The sequence below is a fragment of the Marmota marmota genome, unplaced genomic scaffold (assembly GCF_001458135.2).
Source record: "Marmota marmota marmota unplaced genomic scaffold, marMar, whole genome shotgun sequence".
Taxonomy (NCBI): domain Eukaryota; kingdom Metazoa; phylum Chordata; class Mammalia; order Rodentia; family Sciuridae; genus Marmota; species Marmota marmota.
Window position 1 is genome coordinate 14,495,203 of NW_025999990.1, and position 21,616 is coordinate 14,516,818.

Consider the following 21,616-nt stretch of genomic DNA (forward strand, 5'->3'; position numbering starts at 1 on the left):
TAGCTGCGCTGGACCACTCATCATCCTGCACCATGGCATGCACTTTCAAGATTCTGCTTGCTCATATGCTGTTTCCTCTGCTTGGAATGTGCTTCCCCCTTCCCTTCCATCTGGCGAACTCCTCCTCATCCAAGGCCCAGCTCCATTGTCTCCATCTCTGGGAAGCCTGCCCTGCATCCTCCAGGCAGAATAATTCCTTCTTCCATAATGCTTTCCTGATGCTTGCCATTGTATTTATGACTTTGTCTGCTTCAATTAGGCTGTGAGCTCCATGAGGGCAGGGACCATATCTTTTTGTTTTTGTATATTTAGTCCAAAGCCTAGCACACGGTAGGTACTTAATAAATGTTGTTTGATGTTTATTTAATATCCACCTCATTCTAGAAATTTATAGTAGTAATAAAAGTGTATTAAATAAATTAATGTACCAGACATTATTTTGGCTTTCATTTTCATTGTTTTCTGAAACTTCCTATGTGAATTTTTTGAGGCATAGTCTTATTTTTGTGTGTGAATTTATTTTAGTTACGTAGTCATAAAGTGGAGTTTTTCATTTTTTTTAAAGTAAGCTCTCTTTTTGTTACTCCAACACCAACATTAAACATCTCTAATAAGACAGAAAATATGTATAGCAAAATAAACTGAATTATGTCTTTTAAATTATGATAGTACAATATAAAGAAAGTTGTGAGATTTAAAATTATTAACAGAACTCTGAGGTAGTGGTTTCCTATACAGTTATAAGCCTAGCCCAAGCACATCATTAATTGTGTTGTTTTTCAGGGTTTTTTTTTTTTTTTTTTTTTTAATTTTTTAAAGAATTAGAGATACAGTCAACAAATAAACTTTGAAACAGGCTAACTTACAGTTTAAGTTGACTAATTAATTATAAGCCAGGATCTTAATGTGTCTTCCATTATCAAAGGTGAGTTTACTGGTGATTAGTAATATTTTCAAGCGTGATTGGAAAGATAACTTTTGAAGATCTTGCAGAGTGTGTTTTAATTATTTTAGCATGGGTGAGTGGGATGAAATGGGCATTGTTTTTTGGTTAGTAGATATTACTGTTTTTCAGTATCCATTTCTACTTGTCTGAAACTCAATCTTAACTTTACCCTGAAAATCAATTCCGTTCTTGATTATGTTATGTCTTATTGATCTTGTTGCCAAGGCTATAATGATTTCTAGGTAACTCCTGTCTCACCAACTGACAAAGTGGGTTGAACTCTCAAGTAAGTTCCTGATGATATTACATTGGGTTAATAAAAAAACTACAGAAAGATTTCAAGGTCATCAACTCAGAGATGGTATTCAAAGTCACTAGCAGCTTTTTAAGAGTATATTCCAAGAAGAAGTTAGAGTATTATATCCAGTGGAATTTTCTGTGATGATGGAAATCTTATAGCCATAGCCACACATGACCTGTTGAGTAACACTGTTAGTGTGACTGAAAAACTGTATTTTTAGTGTTCTCTTTAAATTTAAATAGCCACATGTGCCTAATGGCAACAGTATTATAGAGCACACTTCTAGGGCTTTGCCTCTCAGTGTGAATAAAGCAATATACTCTTCTCTCCAAAAGCTAAATAATGTGTAGGCATTTATGCAGGTTTTGATTTTTCAAAGAGGAAGTGTTTCAAGTTTTCAGAAATAAGACTTTTGATATTTTAGGAAGAAAATGGAGATAAGAAGCAAGGTGATAGTTTCTAAGAAAATTTAATTTGAAACACTGTAGGATTGTATAAAGAAGAGTACAGTGGTTCTGGATCAAGACATGTTTAGGGAACTTAAAGTAGTTTGGTTTTATTGTTAAAAATTCTTATTTTAATGTTTCAGATGTGTAAATATAGACCAGATTCCTTGTGTTTCCAGCTCTTGACAATATGAAAATTTTATAAATTAAAATGACAAAACTAATAATAATGAAGTTCTCTAACATTAGTGTGACCTATGATGTATTTTACAAATTGCTTATGATATGAATATGGTACAGAACAATTTTGATTTTGGCTTGACAGTCCTACTAACAGCTTGCAATAACAAGCTTGGAAGACAGTTCTTTCATCACATGTATTTAGAAAAACAAAACAACATATTCTTTTGAATGGAATCAATTTTTTAAATCTCTTATTCATTTTTCATGAATTATCTTGGTGTGAGGTGGATTATATATGACTGTACCTTAAGTTCTCAACCATTTAAAAGATGCTTATTTTAATTATTTTCACAAACTAATAAAAGTAAAATTTTTTAGGGAGCTCAGATATATCTTGGGACAAACCTGTGCAGTTTGAAAAAAAAATACCAACTTAGTTGTTGGTGATAAAATCAGATTTGGATGATGGATATAGATTGGAATGAACTGTGGATACTGGATTTGAGAAGGGATGAAACTGGAAGTGGATTACTTGGACTGTTATAGTTCAGAAAAGTAATGATGGCTTGAATTAATGTTGTAGCAGGAGGAGTGGAAGTGGGAGACTCAAGGTACCTGATGACTAAGATTATAGAGAGAGGGAATTTTGCTGATATCTGCTAAAATTCTTACTTTGTTCATTGCCATGGTTTGAATGTGGTTTGCCTCATAGAGGTTCATGTGCTAGTTGCTTGGTCCCCACAATAAACGGTTTTGGAGTGGTGGAATCTTAAAAAAAGATGAGGCCTCCTGGAAGGCAATAAGATGATGGAGCTCTGTTCTCATGAAGGGATTAATCTGGTCTTGTGGAATGCATTGGGTCTTATCCCAATTCACAAGAGAACGGGTTGTTGTTACTTATTTTTGGTAACAGGGATTGAACCCAGGGGTGCTTAAGCACTGAGCCATATCCCCAGTCCCCCCACCTTTTTTTTAAAATTTTGAGACAGGGTCTCACTTAGTTGCTCAGGGCCTTGCTAAATTGCTGAGGCTGCCTTTTTGAACTTGGCGATCCTTCCTGACTCAGCCTCCTGAGTAATCCCAGTAGGGATTACAGTTGTGCATCACCACCCTTGGCGAGAATGGGTTGGTATTAAAAGAATGAGCCTGGCCCATGCCTGGTGTCTGGCTTCCCTGTTTGCACAGTCCTTTTGCTTTTGGACTGCTGCTTTGTCATATTGTGACACAGGCAGAGTGCCTTCACCTGGCACCATGCTATTTGGACTCTCCAGCCAGTAGAATAAACTTCATTTAATAAGTTAGTCAGCTTTCAGTATTTTCAGTATTTTAAAACTGATCAAGTTAGTCACTTGTTGGGCAGGGTTGGATAAGGGTAAAGGAAGAAGAACAAGTTTGGGGATAGAGGAGGAAGATTAAATTAAAATAATTTTGTATTTGTGTTTCCAAAAGGGTCTTGGGGGATCCCCAGGGATTTAGAATTCTTATCCTTTTGGTTTGTCATTGGTTTTCCAGTGTAGGTACAAAGAGAAGAAAGGTATTCACAAGATGAAATAATCTTGTGGGGAGTGAGAAGTACCTTCCAGAATCAAGAGAATGTGGTATAACAAAATCCTAGAAAAGAGTTTTGGTAAATGCCATGGAGTGATCAAGGAGGATAATACTTTGTTTCAAAATTAGAAAGGAGGGGCTAGAATTGTGGTTCAGTGGTAGAGCACCCACCTAGCATGAGTGAGGCACTGGGTTTGATCCTTAGCACCACACAAAAGTAAATAAATAAAATAAATATATTGTGTCCGTCTACAATTAAAGAAATGTTTAAAAAAAAATTAGAAGGGAACTGGTGACCTTTGTGTAACCCTCCTTCAATAGACTGAGGGATCAGAAATCATATTTTCGGTGCCAGAAAGTTTCTGGGAGATGAGAAATTAGAAACGAAATGTTCCTGATTTTATAAAAGTTTTAAAATTTTGATTTGTTTTTATTTAGTGAAGTAATGTACATAAATAGTGAAAAGGATTTTCAGTGGAAAATGTCTTTCTCCCTCTCCTATCTCTTAGTAACCTGTCCTGCTGCCTTAAGGAAACTATTGTTAATGAGTTTTTGGTTTCTTTGTTTTTAGAGCTTTGCAGCTGCAAATGTTATGTGCCTTTTTTTAAAACAAAACGAAACCAAAAACCCTTTTCCATAAAAATGGTTAGATTACTCTCTTAGGAAGCTTGAGCAACAGGTAGAACAGATAGGACAATATTCAGAAGAGAATGCACAATAAGTAACATGTTTATAATAAGGAACATATTCTTTTTCTTTTAAAGCTTGAAAGATCAGATTTTAAGGAACCAATAGAGAAGTGTGTGGTAGAAGTTCTAACCTGAGAGTCTGTGCCTCAGGAAGACCTCTAAGAATCTTTGAATTGCTGAGTGCCATGGCATACACCTGTAATTCCAGTGGCTTGGGAGACTGAGGCAGGAGGATCTAAAGTTCAAAGCCAGCCTCAGAAAAAGGGAGGCACTAAGCAACTTACTGAGACCCTCTCTCTAAATAAAATACAAAATAGGGCTGGGTTCAATCCCCATCACAAAACAAACAAACAAACAAAAAAACCCCAAAAACCTTTGAATTGTGTGCAGTATTTTTTTTTTTTTTTGTTTGCATTTTTCTAGAGGAGTTTATCTTCATCAGAATCTTAAAGGAATGAAGTTGAAAAACGTTAATAACCACTGACTTTAAAGTAGAAGGAGCAAGGCCTTGACAGATGATGTGAGTGAATAGGCAAGGGACCAAGTCACTTGCTGTAAATCAAATTAGGCCTTTGACTATGTATTTTTTTGGTGATTACTTTTTTTTTTGGTAGAGGTGTTGAACTTAGGGCCTTGCGTACTCTAGGCAAGCCCTCTACCACTGAGTTATAGCCTTTTTAGTTATTGGACTGACATATCTATCTGGGGGATACCATGACCAATTGGCCACCACTAAAAGGCCTTATGCTAGGAACATTCTGATTGGTAGGGCATATTGTGGTAAGAACTGCCTGTTGGCTTCTACCAAATAATAAACATCATTCCTTCTACCAACATTTCTGGCCAATGGAGAAAGTAGTTGAAATCTCTTCCAAAGATATTTTCCAAAGATACGTGGGCTATATTTGTCAGTTTATTAAGGCCTTGCTGAATGGAGTGCCTTCTAGTCTCTCCCTGGAAGTGAAAAGGGGAAGTGAATACATCATGGTGAAAGATTTAACATTGATAGACCTTGAAATTCTTCCAAGGGGACTGGGGTTGTGGCTCAGTGGTAGTGCACTCGTCCGGCATGTGTGAGGTACTGGGTTCGATCCTCAGCACCACATAAAAATAAATAAATAAATAAACAAAATAAAGGAATTGTGTCCATCTATAACTAAAAAACGTATATTTTTTTTTTTTAAAAAAGAAGTTCTTCCAAGGGATTACTGGCATTTGATAAGCGTGGGCCACTATTGAGTATAGGTTTCTGTTAATTTGATATGAAATGGACACAATAGAAGTGAAGAGGAAGTTGCTCTTGTCTAGTGAGGAATAATAATGGTCTAGACACACGTGGTGCCCATGGAGATAGAACTGGACAGATTCTAGATCTCTTTTGCAAAGAGAATTAATAGGGTTTGCTAATGAATTATGTGTGGAACATTACAAAAAGATTCAAAGGTGAGCTCTTGATTTTCACATTGGATGGATTAGGGTTTCATTTCTGAGATCATTGTAGGAAAAGACTATATGGGTTGATAAAAATCATTTTGAATGTGCAAAGTTGAGGTGCCTAGTAAATATCCAAGGGGAGGTGTCATGTATGCAGTTGGGTATACTGTATTAGAACTGAGAGTCTGAGCTGGAAAGTCATTAGGGCATAGATAGTATTCTGAGCAATGGGTTAGGGGAAAAGCACTCACCTATAGAAAAGGAACCAGGACCAAGCCCTGAAGAAAATCTAAGGATTTGTTAAATAAATCAGCAAAGTGGATTGAGGGATTGAGAAGAGGAGAGACTTCCCAGAGGAGAGTGTTAAAAAAAAAAAAAGTTATTGCTGTTGAAAGTTTAAGTAGAGGAAGACTGAAATTTCCATTGAGTTTGAGAACATGAAATTTGCTAATTACCTCAAGAACAGTTTTGGTGGGAACAGAGGGCAGATTGGATTGGGTGGTAAAGTAAATCGGAGATAAAATTGGTTAATGTAGACAATTATTTTAATAAATTTTCTTCAGTAGTGGGAAAATTACTAGATGGTAGACAAAAGAGATGCTGCTTTGGTTAATCTCTGGGTAAGTGGATAGAATCAGTGAAAAAACCATGGAAGTCAAGAAAGCCAAACATATTTGCAGTGTAATGATCGTGATGGGAACATGCAACCTGTGCTAGGTAGGGAAAAACGTGAAAGGGGTAAACAGCAGTGAGAAAATAGGATGGCCAATGGACAACAGTTGTAGATGGGGGTCAAAAAATGAAAAAAGTACCAAGTGAGCTGCAAGGGAAGGTAGTGGAAATCAGAGAATTGGTGCTTCATTAGAGGAGATGGTGCAGTTATTAGCATTGACAAGCCTGTGACTATATTAGGTAAGCAAGATAGAGAAGGTCAAAAGACTCATGATGTTGGGTAAGTTGTCTACATGAGTATTTAGGTCCCTGAGGACAAATATTGGGATTGAATGGATGACTGGAAAAAAAAAAAAAGTCTTAACAAATGACGGAGAAAACAGGAGGGGCAGAGGGTAGCTAAATGCTACGGGCTTTAAAAAAGCTGGTGTTCTTGAAGGAGCAAAAATGGGAAATGATTTGAAAGTAGTAATGGAGAGAAAGGAGGGAAACCTTTTCTACTTCCTGCCCCTTAGATGTGTGGTCGGAATGGATCAAGAGAGAAAGGGAGTGCAGAGAGTACGATCAGTGGTGGGGCACTTGCCTATTCAGTAGGCCCTGGGTTGGAGCTATATCACATGGAAGCAGGGAGGGGAAATTTGAGAGCCATGGAAGTCTGAGGTAGATGTACAGAAAATATGGATGAGTGGTGGGTGATGATGTATGTGATCTGAGAAATGAGGAAGTGAGGCCATTTCATTATTACTTGGGCAGGCAGAAATGTAAGGTGTGATGGGATTAGTTTTGGTTATTCTGAGAGTGGCGTTCGCGAATCTTCTTAGTGTACTTAGGACCTGTCTGGAACACTGAGCTCCGTGAACACTGGCTTTGTGGCTTTGCTCTTGCCCTCATTCTTAGCTTTTTATATGGTGATCTGTAATAAAACTACACAGTGACGCATGGGCTCCTTTAACTTTTTGCTAAATCTCTAAAGGAGAGTAGGTCACCATTTTGGGCAAGTTTGATTCTCTTTAAAGTTTATTAGTATCCAAGGTTGGTTGGCTCTTATTTATCTCCAAGTTGATATTATCTTTACCAGTTAAACTTTCTGTTCACCTCTAAAGGGTAATCTGTTTTGTCTTTATGACTTAACTCGTCATCCTGTTGGTTGACCTTACACTTTGTACTTTTCACCAAGGTGTTAACCATCATACTAGTTCCCTTTGTGTAGAACCAGTGTGCTAGATTATTTTCTTAGCTATACAGCAGTCAGTTACTATGATTTGTTACCTACAATGAAAGTTTTTGGATTCAGAATTGAGGAACATATTTTTTATGAACCTTGGCTCTCCAGGGAGCAATGCAGTGTGCCTCATGCAATGTACAGTGCTTGTTTTGATGTCTTAATCTCTTGTCAATGTGCTGAGCTTTAGATTCTTTGTATTCTTTATTTCCTATTATTTCATAATATAGTAGCACTATGGTTGACAGTGACTGCCAAAAAAACACCATCTGGAGACTGGATTATTTTCCCACGGGACACTTGTGTAGGGGTGGTTGTGTGATTCAGAAGAACATGCTGGTCATGTTTATCTATAAGCATAACTTTGAATGTTAAATAGTAATAGATGGAGCAAATCTTGATATTATTTCTTTTACATTATTAAATTTGAGTCAGATAATACAGATTACTCCATTCTTGGCTTAATAAGTCTTTACTGAAAGGCTACATTTAATAATGATATCTACCACTTACTTAACATCTGTAAGTTTAAGACAAAATGAGACTAATGGGGAGGGCTGGATGGCAGAGCACCTAACATGTAATAACACTTTTTAAAAATATTTTCTTTTTTAAAAAATCAATTTATTTATTCTAATTAGTTATACATGACTTTTTGTGCCTCAAACATATCCAAGTGTAATAAATCCTTTTGAGAGGGCCTGGGCTTGACTGTCAAATAAATATATACAGCTAGTGTCAAATTAGGTGTGAATGAGACAATTCCATACAATAGCAACCTTAGTTTGGGTAGGGCTGTTATATCTGGTTGAAATTCTTTGGCATCTTTTGTAATAAATCCTTTGATGACTTTATAATTAAATCTCTTTAAGAAATTTTTTTCAAGCAGAACTCTTCAAGAAATGTTTTTGACAGTGGATTTCAGCCTTCCACTCTTGTGTTAGCTGTAAATATAGGCCTTTTAAAATGAGCTCAAAGTGTAGTCTACCCATTAATAATTTTTTTTAGTATGATGCTATTGATCTCCTTAAATGTTGTTCCTCACTTAGTATATTAGACCAAGTGGATTTTCCATACAAAATAATAGATGCCTGATACACTTTACTTTTTGCAAAAACTATGAAGGTTGCTGCCGGGTTTCTGTTCTCGTGACTAAAAGGCTCAGGGGTCACTCCAGTTAAAATGGGCTAACTGGGCTGCACGAAATAACCACACAAGAGACACAAATACCTTTTTCTTTGGGGTCGCTGTGACAGCTCCTCTGACCTTAAGGGTCCCCAGGAAGAGAGAACGAGATGCCCTGACCCTTTTTATTGAGGAAAAGCTATTCAAATGAGGCAAGGGGTCAGGTTTCAGGGGGCTGAGTTTATCTTCTTGATGTTCACTATCAGCAGGTTGACTGACACCTGGGTAGGCCACACCCAAGGGCACAGTAAGAGAAGGGGACACACACAAGGCACTTCCATGGAAGATTCTATCCTAAACAGAGCAAGGGGTTATATTACAAAGGAACAGGTGAGCATAGCTTCACCCATGGGGCTGTAGCAAGACACACCCATGCACGAGACACTGACCCTTGAACCCAAGAAGGGTGGGGAAAGCTCTGCCACATTTCTGTGACTGAGTGCCTCAGCCCCCAGCCGGGGAGTGTGACCCAGTCACGTGCAAGGTTGGTCTCCCACCAGGTTGTATAACCCTGTGCATACAGGAAAAACTGCTGAATTGTCTATTTTAAAATGGTAAGTTTTATGGTATGTGAATTTTTATCTAAATTGTAAAAACTATGGAAGATTGCCAGGCACTTTTCATTGTTGACATTTGGTTTTATGGAATAGCATTCACTTGGCTGTTGTATGTATTCTGGAGCAGATCTGGAATTGCTTTTTGAGAATAGTCTTAATTTGATCTAAAAATACTACTCAGGCACATCTGTCTGTGTGTGAGCCAAGGGATGACTGCTTCTGGGAAAGCTCAACAGGTTAATTTTCTAAATTTCAAAGGTATGCTCAGTATCGAATTAATGTGAAAGAGATAAAGAATTTGTGTGCCAAGATAACTATAAACTTCTTTTGCTTATTGTTATCTTCTCCTTACCCCCAGAATTAAAAGTTCTGAGGCAGGGATTTTATTGTTGGGTTTTGTTGTTGATTTTTCTTTTCATGACTGTGTATTCAGTGTGTAGTCAGTGTCTGGCATATGGTAGGCACTCAATATTGGTTCAGTGACTAACTGGAAACTGCATTAGCAGCAGCAGCAACGACAACTACAACAGTACATATGCATTACTTCATTGAATCCTTATAAGAATCTTTGCAATAGTTGTTATCCTCCTATCAGATAAGGAAATTGAAGTTAGAGATATAGTCTTTACTTCTCAAACTGGGGCATGAATATCTCTATGTTGTGTATACAAAAGCACAGAATTAAGTAATGCTTGAATGATATTTGGAACTATCAGTTTTATTTGAACACTTTGGATAGGTAGAACAACATTTTAACCTTAAGGCTAATTTTTAAAGTGAAATGCAAAATTTGCATGAATTTTAAGGATAAAATGAGCCAGTCGTGGAATATGTGCAATGTTGAACTTTCTCATGCAGCTTTTTTCAAAGCCAGACTGAAAAAAGCAGTATTTAGAATATACAGCAAGTCTCTGGTGTTCAGAACATGTTATGTGAAAGTTTGACCCAGATCATTTTTAGGAATTCATTTCATATATCTTTAAGTTCTGTATATAGTATACTGTTTCCTTCAATTGTTCTGCAAACATACCTACTGTAAACAAAGGCACCTGTTATTCCCTCTATTCTTCATTATCAATCTTTGGTCTTACAGGCCCCCTCCTCTTATTGTCAGCAATATTATTATGGTACAAAACATTTGATTACCAATTAGTTTGAAATATTGGTTTGAGAAAATGAATAACAGTGATTTTTTTCCCTTAAGTACAATTCTTTGCTTTCAAAAAAATTTAGAGGACTTTATGTAGTTATCAACTGATTATTAATATCTTTTTGATGGTTCACTGTGTGATATTGTAACATACAACTCAAAAGGAGTTCAGAGATTTGAATGGCCGTAAAATTCATTCTGCTTATTTATGTGATCAAGGTTTTTTAGTGCTACATCTATACAAAATTAAGAATAGGAATAGAATTGACACTAATTTTTGTCCTATTCTTGAAGTTAAAAGTATTTATCTAGACCGTAAAGTTATTTAAAAAAAATTTTTTTTTTTTTTTCCTGGCCAGGGACAGTGGGCCTTGTAGTTTCAGCTGTTCCGGATGCTGAGGCAGGAGGGTTACTTGAGACCAGGAGTTCATGATCAGCCTGGGCAACATAGACTTTGACTCAAGATAGAACAAAAATAATTAAGAAAGATTATATGTGTGTGTGTGTGTGTGTGTGTGTGTGTGTGTTTTCTAAATCCAAAAATTTGTATGTAATACATTATTCTTAGTGGTTTATATGCTGTAGAAGAAATTTTATCACTAAGAGTTTTATGGTTACAAAGTTTAAAAAATATTCATGTATACAAAAATTTTCAAGTTAAAATAGGAAGTAATTGTGAGAATGGAATTATTATTATGTTTGATACTGGGGATTGAACCAGGGGTGCTTTACCACTAAGCTATATCCATCACCCCTTTTAAAATTTTTTATTTTGAGACAGGATCTTGTTAAGTTGCTTAGGGCCTCAACAAGTTGTTGAGGCTGGTCTCGAATATGATCCTTCCCAGTTGCTGGGATTATAGGCACGTGCCATCGTGCCTGGCAGGAATGGAATCATTAATTCAAAGAGAAAAAAGTTTATTTATTTATTTTTTTTTGTGTGTGTATAGATGGTAATATTGGGTATATTGACTTCTGTTACATACATCATAAAGTGATATAATAGTTTATTATTAAAGTGTTAGTATTTCAAATACTTCTGGTAAGTGTATCATTTGTAATTATTTACATTAAATAAAATATGAAATATTCTTGTTATCAACTTTAAAATATGAGTGAGGTGTGTATATTTTTAAAATTCTCTGTGTAAGAATACAAAAAATACTGGACAACCACTGGTTTATGAAACATAACCCTTATCCACCTCTTAAGTTATTCTGTAATTAAGTTAGATCACTGGAAGATTATGCAATAATGAGATCCCACTGCTTTAGCCCTTTTTAGAATTATCTTCACTGAATTGTCCTTAAAGTCTTATGTTCTTTTATGAAAGATTACTAAAAAAAAAGGAAAAAAGTTAACCCATTTGAAGTCTGTTTAATAGTTCTTGTAATGTTGAGTGTCTTTATTTCTTCTATATTTAGCACCAGGACATTTGTTTTCTTCATTAAGTGGTATATTTCCTCCTTTCTGACTGTGATAACTAAATGATTTAATGTTCCTTTTTGCCTCAGCCTGTGGAAAATTCAGATCTACATTTGATGCTCAGCTCTAGTATAACTTTCAACTTTGTCAAAAGGAATTTTTTTTCTCTGCATCCTTGATTGTGTTTTTAAAAATTAAATTTTTTAAATGAAAATTTTATTGCATATCTGTCCTTTGTGAGTATACAAAGAACCACCTCACATACTTCATGGAAAGAGAAGAAATTTCTTTCAAAATAAAAATTTATTTTCCCCTCAGCAATGAGGATAGAATAGGTCCTCAAAAAAATTAAATACTTGGGACTGGGACTGGGGCTGGGGCTGGGGCTCAGCGGGGGAGTGCCTGTTTCGCACGTGTGAGGCACTGGGTTCAAGTCTTGGCACCACAAAAAAAGATATTATGTCCATATACAACTAAAAACAATTTAAAAATAAGTCTAGTGTACATTATAAAATTCATTAAATTTTCATTCAAGGACCTGCCTACATAATGAGAATAGTTGACAAAGTTTGCAAACCTTTAGTTCTAATGTTACAATGTGCTTGTTTGCCAGTTTCATTTTGTAATATAAAGAACTGCTTTACTTTTTTTGAATATTGAAAGAGATTTCAAATATATGGGCAGCTCTAATCTTGTCGCTTGTGACTGTTCGATTTTTAACTCCTAAGTTAAAAGGAGTTTATGGCCTGTTGGTTATTGTTTAGAAGAATTCTGCAATGTGGCTGGGTGTCAATTAGTGGTGACTCTTCAAGTCCTTAGGGGAGAGGGATAATACAATTTACTGTTTTTGTAACAGCCTCCGGGAAAACCAGTTAGTCCAGCTTTATGGATGACTCAACTTGATACGTTTTTGGAATATAATATTAATTAGTAAAAACTTATTTCTGTCAAATCGGTAGGCCAGTTAAAGAGAAGCAGTAGTAAAAACCCAAATGAGATTAAGAGAAGAATGATGTAGCATGCTTGAATAAGGTCCCCTGTTCTGTGCCACCAGGGGATTAACTGCCTCATTGAACAATAGAGGTTAATTGTATGTCTTGAATCTTTTAGCTGGTTTCCCAATTTTTCTTTAGTGCCCCCAAAGCACAAGTTAATGCAAAAACATCAGCCTTACTTATCAATAATTTCATGTGGCCCATGCTTCCAGTCTGTGTTGAATCTAGAGTCATGGTTTAGAACAGTTTCGAAGGGTCCCTGCTGCCTCCAGTTATCCTTTGTAACAATCGTAATTTCAGGCTCCAATATGTTTGCTCCGACAAATAGCTGCCACTTTTTTTTTTTTTTAGCACCAGCAGAATATATTGTTCTTTTATTAAAAAACAAAAAACTTAAAAACCAAACAAGGTATTTGTTTAATGAAACAATTATCTGATTATACCCAATTAGCAACAGAAACAGTTTTCCATAAATATTTGTATGTTAAGCTTTTTTAAGATTGAATGTTGACAATTTTGTAGATTGTATGACTTCGTTAAGGACTTCAGAACGTTTTAGATGCATGAATCAGAGATGTCCAAACTTTTTGTGGAATACAGAATTAGCAGGGACCTTTTTAAAAATTCACACTCGTGGGCGTCGTATTTTTTAAAGATGGTATCCCAAGGTAGTGGTTTTGTAGCCTGTCAGTCACATTTGCAGATGATTTATTTTTTAAAGTCATCAAGATAAAGCTGTATATCAGAGAAATAATATGTTAGAATCATTTGAGATGAATATAAACATACCTTTGGAGAAAACTGAGATAAAGGAATGACAGAAATGTTCAGTACGTACAGAGGAGGTAGGTGTATTGTGGGTAAAGGGGAAGAGGTGAGGGCACATTTATTAGTGGATCCAAATGTTGTAGTAATTACCATACTTACCTTCCTAGATGCTAATACTCATTAAGCAGTGGTCACAAACTCCATGCCTTTAGAGCTTGGTAGGTAATGTAAGTTATTGAGAAATGTTGCAAAACGAGAACCTGACATCCCTGGTGGACAGCTGTTGTCAGTCAGGGCCTGTTGTTGCCAAACCAAGTCTAGCATTTCTCCTATACCTTTCCTGTGTGAGGAGCTGGGATTCCGGACTTTATGTGAAAACACCAGGTTTTTAGATGCTGGTTTAATGTACTGAAGGTACCAAAAAGTGAACAACAGATACCCATCTGTTAGCTTTGGTGTTCCTACCACAAATCAGCAGTCTTTGTTTTAGAGCATTGCCTCTTCAAGTGTGGTTCCTGCATCAGCAGCATCAGCATAATGGTGCCCTTCCTAGACATGCGATTATTAGATCCCACCTCAGCTCTACTAAATCAGAACCTTTGGGGATGAGGCCCATCCACGTTGTTTTAACAAGCCCGATGGGTGGTTCTGATGTATGCTTGGGTTTGAGAATTATTGAGAAGATGAAGATATTTTGCAATTTCTGTGTGGCGATACTAAAGGCAAAAACTCATCAAATATCCTATAAATTTGTCAAGTATATTTCTGTTTAAAAAATACATAGGGTATATTTTTTAATATAAATGACTGTATTATGTGTGTACATATGTATGTGTGTGTATGTGTATGAAAAACAATTTTTTTTTTGCCAGAATCAGCACAATCATTAAATTGGATTTTCTCCCCCATACTTTTTTTTCTTGTTTTTTGTTGGGGTATTGCAAGAGAATTTAATAACAACTCTGTGCCACATTTTGACCTCATTAGAGTATATCTCACATTTTTATTTTCTGCTTGGTTAAAACTTGATAAGTGTGTTACATAGCTTTCTGAAGCTCAATTTAAAATCTCTTCTGTAAAAAGATTAAATGTGAATATATTAAAATTTAGGAATACTGGTTGAAAAACCCTTATGCAAAATTCTTGAGACCAGATGTGTTTTCGATTGGGTTCTTTTCAGATTTTGGAATATTTGCATACATGCATGAGATAGCTCACTTGGGATTGAGACCCAAGTCTACACACGAAATTTGTTTTTTTATGTATACTTACTGCACATAGCCTGACTGTAATTTTATAAGTATTTTTAGTGAACCCGAGTTCCAACTGTGACGTGTTGCACAGGTATGGAATTTTCCACTTGTGATGACATTGGTGCCTCCAAAATTTCAAATTAGGCATGCTTAACTTGTATATCCTTATTTTATCACATTTTTCTTAATTGAGATTTTTAAGAATTATTTCATTTTTATATAAAAAGGAAAGTTAATTTATGTTATTTCATGTAAGTGTGGCTTTCTAATTGCTGATCAGGTTGTTTATGTTTTAATACCCACGTATATTTAGTACCAATATTTTTCTCTATTCTCAAAATGTAGAGATGATTGCTATGCCAGTGATTGTTGTCCTTAAACTTCTCCTTCCTTTTGTATAACCCAAACAGATTTGGCAATTTAAAATTCTTAATACTTTAAAGACCAAATTAATTATGAATTTTATATAGAGAATTTTCTTACATTTAAAAGTATATAAGATGTGGTGGTGCATGCCTATAATCCCAGCACCTGGGGAGATGAGGAATACTAAGTTACCTACTTGAGGCAGGAAGATCACAAGTTTGAGACTTCAGCAATTTAGTGAGGCCCTAAGTAACTTTGCAAGACCCTGTCTCAAAATTAAAAGGGCTGGGGATATAGCTCAGTGGTAAAGCACCCCTGGGTTCAATGCCCAGTACCAAACAAACAAACAACAAAACAACAACAAATCCCTGAAGTATACACAAGATTTTCATTTGTTATGAGAAAAATTCATATTTGTCTTAAAAGTACTTAAAATGTACTTTCAGAGTATTTAAAATGCTGAGTTAGACTGAGAATTTTGGAATAATCTGATTTAAAGTAATAAACATTGAATTAGAAAAAAATCATCGTGTTTATATATGATATTTATTAATGAAAACACACTTATATTCATTCACAGGGTAAACCAGACTTGAATACAACATTGCCGATTAGACAAACTGCATCAATTTTCAAACAACCAGTAACCAAAGTCACAAATCATCCTAGTAATAAAGTGAAATCAGACCCACAACGAATGAACGAACAGCCACGCCAGGTAAGAACCTGATTTGTCCTCTAGTCTCATTTTCCAGAAAATTCTAGTATTTTTGCCAGACAGTTCAAGAAAATTCTGGTTGAAATGGAATGTATATGGAAACAAAATTATTTTATGCTCTAGGAATATTACATGAATGCTGGAGAATCACTATTATAAGATTTAGGTTAAGTATCTTGAGGAAAAAGTTTAGAAGTTCATTAAAAATGAATCTAATGACATGGACTACAGTTTTATGCTTTTTGTGTGGTAATATATCAGACTTGGTTCTGCTAATCTTAGTTTTTAAAGATTATCTTTCTAGGAGTAACATGGCACAGAAGGACGAAGCATGCAGTCTGTGTTAAAAAATATTTCTGTTACTTGGAAACTACTTTTTAGGGGGGGACTTCTGATTTCTTATTTCATGAAAACCATCCCACCCCTTTTGAAAAACAGATACACTTTGTAAACATGGTATATTGTCTTGTGAGTTTCATATTTGTATAAATTCAATTTATTTTTCTCTTTCTTATTGCTTCAAGCTGTATTCCACCAGAATCTTTTCTTAGAAAAATGGTATTATCTGAAAGGCCTCCCTGCTGCATAGTAATGTCATATAGTCAGAGAGGGAGACTTGACAAAATGCCAAACCTTCTACATAATGTTGCTTATTCACTCCCCTAATTGTGGTCAAAAGCTCAGCTATTTCTATGAAGTTCCAGTAACAGTGGGTGAGGGAGTGGAGGGAGAAGCATCTGTGTATTGTTTTCCTCTCCTTTCTCTGCCTTCTCCCACCTGAGGATGAGGAACACTGAGTTACCTACAACAATGGTCTTTTGCTCTCATACTCCCTTTTTAGATGTCTCACTCCACCCTTTCATTTGAATTTTGTTTTTCACTAGTCCTTCAAGTGTCTCATCTCCAGACTTCACAAAAGACTGGGTCAAAACTTTCAGACAGTTACTCTAGAAGAATCTACTTAAAGAAATTCGGTTCCCACATCCTCTGTAGTGTTTTTTCCTCTTCAGGTGAGCCAGGAAAACAGAAGATATTTGGAGCCACATTGGATCAGCATCTTGCTATAGATGTCTCAAGATTTGAAGTTCTAAACTTGCTTTACTGTTGGTCCCCAAGAGATTCAACAGGGGCCATGTAAGTGTATCACATCCAATATCAAAGATGCGTACCTGCATGTGCCTTTAGGTTCTTGTCATCACTTAGGTTTTCTTTGGACCATTCAGCTTTCTGTGTGAGGCTTTTCCCTTCTGTTTTACTACTGTACCCAGGATAGTCACCAAACACTGGTAGTTTCAGAATATTCATTGCAACATGGAAGGAATTCTGCCATTCTGAACTTTACCCACCTAGGTAAAGCCATTCCCTAGTTGTATTCTTTCTCAGGTACTGTCTGAAGTCTTAAACATCTTGTTCTTTCGCTTTTTGGTGATTTAAAAATCACTTACTCACAGAGATTTTTATTAACTGAAATTTTTGAAAGTGCATAATTGGGTAAAAGAGTAAGTTGCTTCAAAAATCCCAAAAGGTAAAGGTAGAATATATATAATCTTTGATAACAGTGTTCTACATTGGAAATTTGGGTTTTCATAGGTAGCATTTAATAGATTTTTATCCTCATCTTTTCTTTGCCTAAACATTCTCAATGTAGTCTATAATGAACAAATATTTTGTTTACAGACCAGTCAGTTAGCAACTTCTGGTCATTCTGACAGTAATTTGTTTTCTGAACCTAATTTCATTCACAGATTTAAAAAACTATAGCAGTTATATTTACTGAATATGTTGCTGTCTATAAAGATATTGGTAACTTAGAATTTTAAAGCTGAAGATTCCAGAATAATTGCTCCTTATTCTTTCGTATGTTGAATAGTTTTGAGTTTTCCTTCTTTTATTATGGTTTATGAGATTACTATCTAATGAAAAGTATGTGTCACAAAAGCTAAATTCTTTCCCTTTCCTCTCTCAGCAAAAAAAGAATGTCATTTTAATGCAGGTCTTTTGAAGGTTAGTCTTCCTTTTAGTTTACATAGACAGGAAGGCAGATTACTTTTCCAAAAGCTTGGGATGTTTTTCACTTTATCTTCATGTTATTGGATGATATTTACAGAATGGTTTGATTATACTAAGACATTGGTTGTCTTTTGCCTTCATTATCTTCAACATAAAAATTGAGGTAATATGTGACTACTGTGTCTCCAATGAGATTCCAAAATATCTAGGAAAGTAGAGGAGAGACAATTAATGCTTTTAACATCATGATCTGTCATCTTGATTGTCATCTTGATATTCCAGTTTAGAGTCAGGTTTGTTAGTAAAGGAAAGATGTTGATTTCAATTATATTTTGAAATGTATAGCAGATGACAGCTACTCAATCATTATTGAGTAGATAGTTAGCAAAATATACATAGGCAAAAATGATTCTTCCAATTTTGCTACCCGTTAATTAATTAAACTTTAAGTTTCCTGTTTCATTTGGAGTTATTTTTATCATATAGTAAATGAATTAGACAATGAGGTTTCTATTCTTGAAGTTTCTGTAGATATTTTTATTCTATAACCATATCACATTCTGGGTGTGGTGTCACCCCCCCCTGTAATCTCACTGTTTTAGGAGGCTATAGCAGGAGGATTGCAAGTTTGAGGCCAGTCTAAGAAAGTTAGTGAGACAGCTGTCAATGAATCAATCAATCAATAAAGGGCTTAGGATAGAGCTCAGTGGTAGAGTGGCCCTGAATTCAGTCCCTAGGACCACACTCACAGGTATGTTGAATTTTGAAGCCCAGAACGGGGATTAGGTTTCTGCATCTTAATCTACATTTTACCTTCAATAGGTTTCAAGTGATTAATTTAAATAATAAGCAATTATAAAAGTAATTCTGTCTTATAGGCACATACGTCCAGGTCATTATATGCAGTCTAACGTAAATTATACACATTATCAGTTTTTAATATATTGATTCCTTATAAATGTCTTAACTCTAAAAATGTAAATTAGTGTATGTAAAAAGAAAAGTACACTAAACAGAATTCTGTACAGAATTCAGTAGTGATTTCTGCTTATAATTAAAATTGTGAAGTATAAATGGTATTTTAACTCTTGCTTATCATAGAGTAAGTAGTCAATAATTTTTATATAAAGTTTTAGCATATTTGATATTATCTTTTCATTAGATTGAAAAGAAACCTGAAATGAAGTGAATTTTTCCAACTATCAGATTGTTATTCCCAACAGTAGGATCACTAAAATCTCTGTATTGATTCAGATACTTAAACATGTCCTAGGATTTTAGTGTGCTTGAATTGTGATTTTATTGTATCTTTCCTGGCTTATGTCTTTAAATATGTGAAAAACTCACATTTTGGATTTTATTTCTTTGATGCTGTCATCTTTAATGCCTTCCGGACTTTGTTTGCTTCTTTTTTTAACTCTTATCCTCAAAGAAATTTCATCTTTGAATTATAACTTCTTCCTTTTAATTATTAAATTATAGGGTGCTAATAGGCTTTTGATGTTATTGATAATCTATGAATATTAATTATATTTCTTAAAGAATATTCACTTTTTTTTGTAGGAGTAAATATTTAAAGCCAGTGAAAAACGCTTATTTGAGTCTTCCACTTGATCTTAGATTTTTTTTCCATTTATTTTGTTTTCTAATCCTCCTTCCAGAGGATATAAAATATCTCTTTAACCCCTCCCAGAAGTCAGCCTTATCTTTTAGAAAGAATGGTTTAAAATATATTAGAAGAAACATTGCAGATGAAAGATAAATTTAAAAACCATGTGCAACTTTAAACACATTGTGTGTGAAAAGTTTGTGAAGTATTTCAGTATGTAGTTGTTATAACTGAGACAATTATTATTCATCAAGGCTTTCTAGCTAGCACCTTTACTTCTTTCTAACTTTTGACAGAGATATCCAGTATAGTCTTATCCTAATGGTTTATGATTGAGAAATAGATCAGCTCAAGTACAGAATCCCATGAAAGGTATTATAGTCCTTTTTCTTGACAGAAAAATTGGCTGCTTCGGGCATAGAAAATGCATGACATGTCCTATGCTTCTTAAAAGCATTACTGTGGGGAATGTTGGGAACCTGCCTTGTACACATTGACAAATAAATAGTGTAGGCAAGTGGGGTTGGGGATGTAACTCAGTTGGTAGAGTGCTTGCCTCATATTCACAAGGTCCTGAGTTAGATCCCCAGGACCACACACACATACACAAAAGGTATAGGCAAGTGCTGTAGGTGTTGAAGAAGGGTGAGGTGACTGTGGCTAGGAGGTTTGGGATAAGACATGTGCTGGCTAGGAGGTTTGGATGAGATGTATGCTGGACTTGGAAGATTGAGAGGAGTTTGGAAAAGCACTTGAGAGGGAGAGAACATTCCAATTTGGGAGAGTAGATTTCAGAAAGCTGTTACTAGGGAATGGGCAAAGAAGGAGGAACAAGCTGAATGGAAAAAAGTTTTTATGGGAAATTGCGGGAGTTGAGGGTGGTTCATGTTGAAGTTTCTTTAAATGCCAGTCTTTAGAAGTTTTTAAAATGTTATTTGCTTTCTTTATTTTATTTTTTGGTATTGCTTTCTTTATAAGAGAAATATTTGGAATAGTCAAAAGAAAAAATTACTGATTTTCATTTTTGTAATAAAATCTTAATATTTTCTTTTACTGTTTAAATGTTTTCTTTAAATATTTTAATATATTTTTAGACAACAATTTTTTTCAATTTTTTATTCTAATTAGTTATACATGACAGTAGAATGCATTTTGACATATCGTATATGGAGTATACCTTCTCATTCTTCTAGTTGTATGTGATGTAGAATTAAACTGGTTGCCTAGTTATATATGCACATCGGGTAATAATGTCCAATTCATTCTACTATCCTTCCTACTACCCTCATACCCCTCCCCTCCCTTTACTCTCCTCTGTCTAATCCAGAGTGCATCTGTTCTTCCCTAGCTGCCCCCCATCCCACCCCTAATTGTGAATTAGCATCTGCATACCAGAGAAGACATTTGGTCTTTGGTTCTTTGGGATTGGCTTATTTCGCTTAGCATGTTAGTCTCTAGCTCTGTCCATTACTGGCAAATGCCATAATTTCATTCTTCTTTAAGGCTGAGTAATATTCTATTTTGTATTTATACCATATTTTCTTTATTCTTTCATCTGTTGAAGGGTACCTAGATGGTTCCATAGTTTAGCTATTGTGAATCGATCTACTATAAACATTGATGTGGCTGAGTGACTGTATTATGCTTTGGTTATCACCTGTATGTTAGTGATTCCTAATCTGTGTCTTTATCCTGAGTTTGAGTTATTGCTATTAGTCCACCTGCCAAGATTGCTGTCAAATGTTTTCTCTGGTATGCAGATGCTAATTCACAATAAGGGGTGGGATGGAGGGCAGCTAGGGAAGAACAGACATACTTTGGAAGTATCACCATACCTCTAATTCATCTTGCTAAACTCCTTCGGCATCTTATCAAACCTTTGTGCTTTATTCCAGTAAAAGTACTCTGTTCACTACTTTGTTCTGGCCCTACCCAGAAACCTGAGTGTGATCCTTGATTCTTTGCATCTTTTCATGCTACTTTCTGTGAGTCCTATTGATCCTTCCTCCTGAATGTTCCTTCGTTCCATCCCTATACCAGGTAACTAACATTTTATCCTCTTTTCTTCCTGTCTTCCTTCATTCTTCATGTTGTAGCCAGTTGCTTTTCTGACACGATGCTCTAATAGTAATGTTCTGT

At 35.4% G+C, this 21,616-nt stretch overlaps 1 protein-coding gene across 1 annotated transcript in view; it reads left to right on the plus strand.

Moving 5' to 3' along the window:
- Mbd2 (methyl-CpG binding domain protein 2) overlaps positions 1-21,616 on the plus strand; it is a 105,569-nt gene that overhangs the window by 53,868 nt on the left and 30,085 nt on the right. The window contains exon 5 of the mRNA XM_015482369.2: positions 15,721-15,858. Coding sequence (XP_015337855.2) covers positions 15,721-15,858 — 138 coding nt within the window. The remainder of the gene's footprint in view (positions 1-15,720; positions 15,859-21,616) is intronic.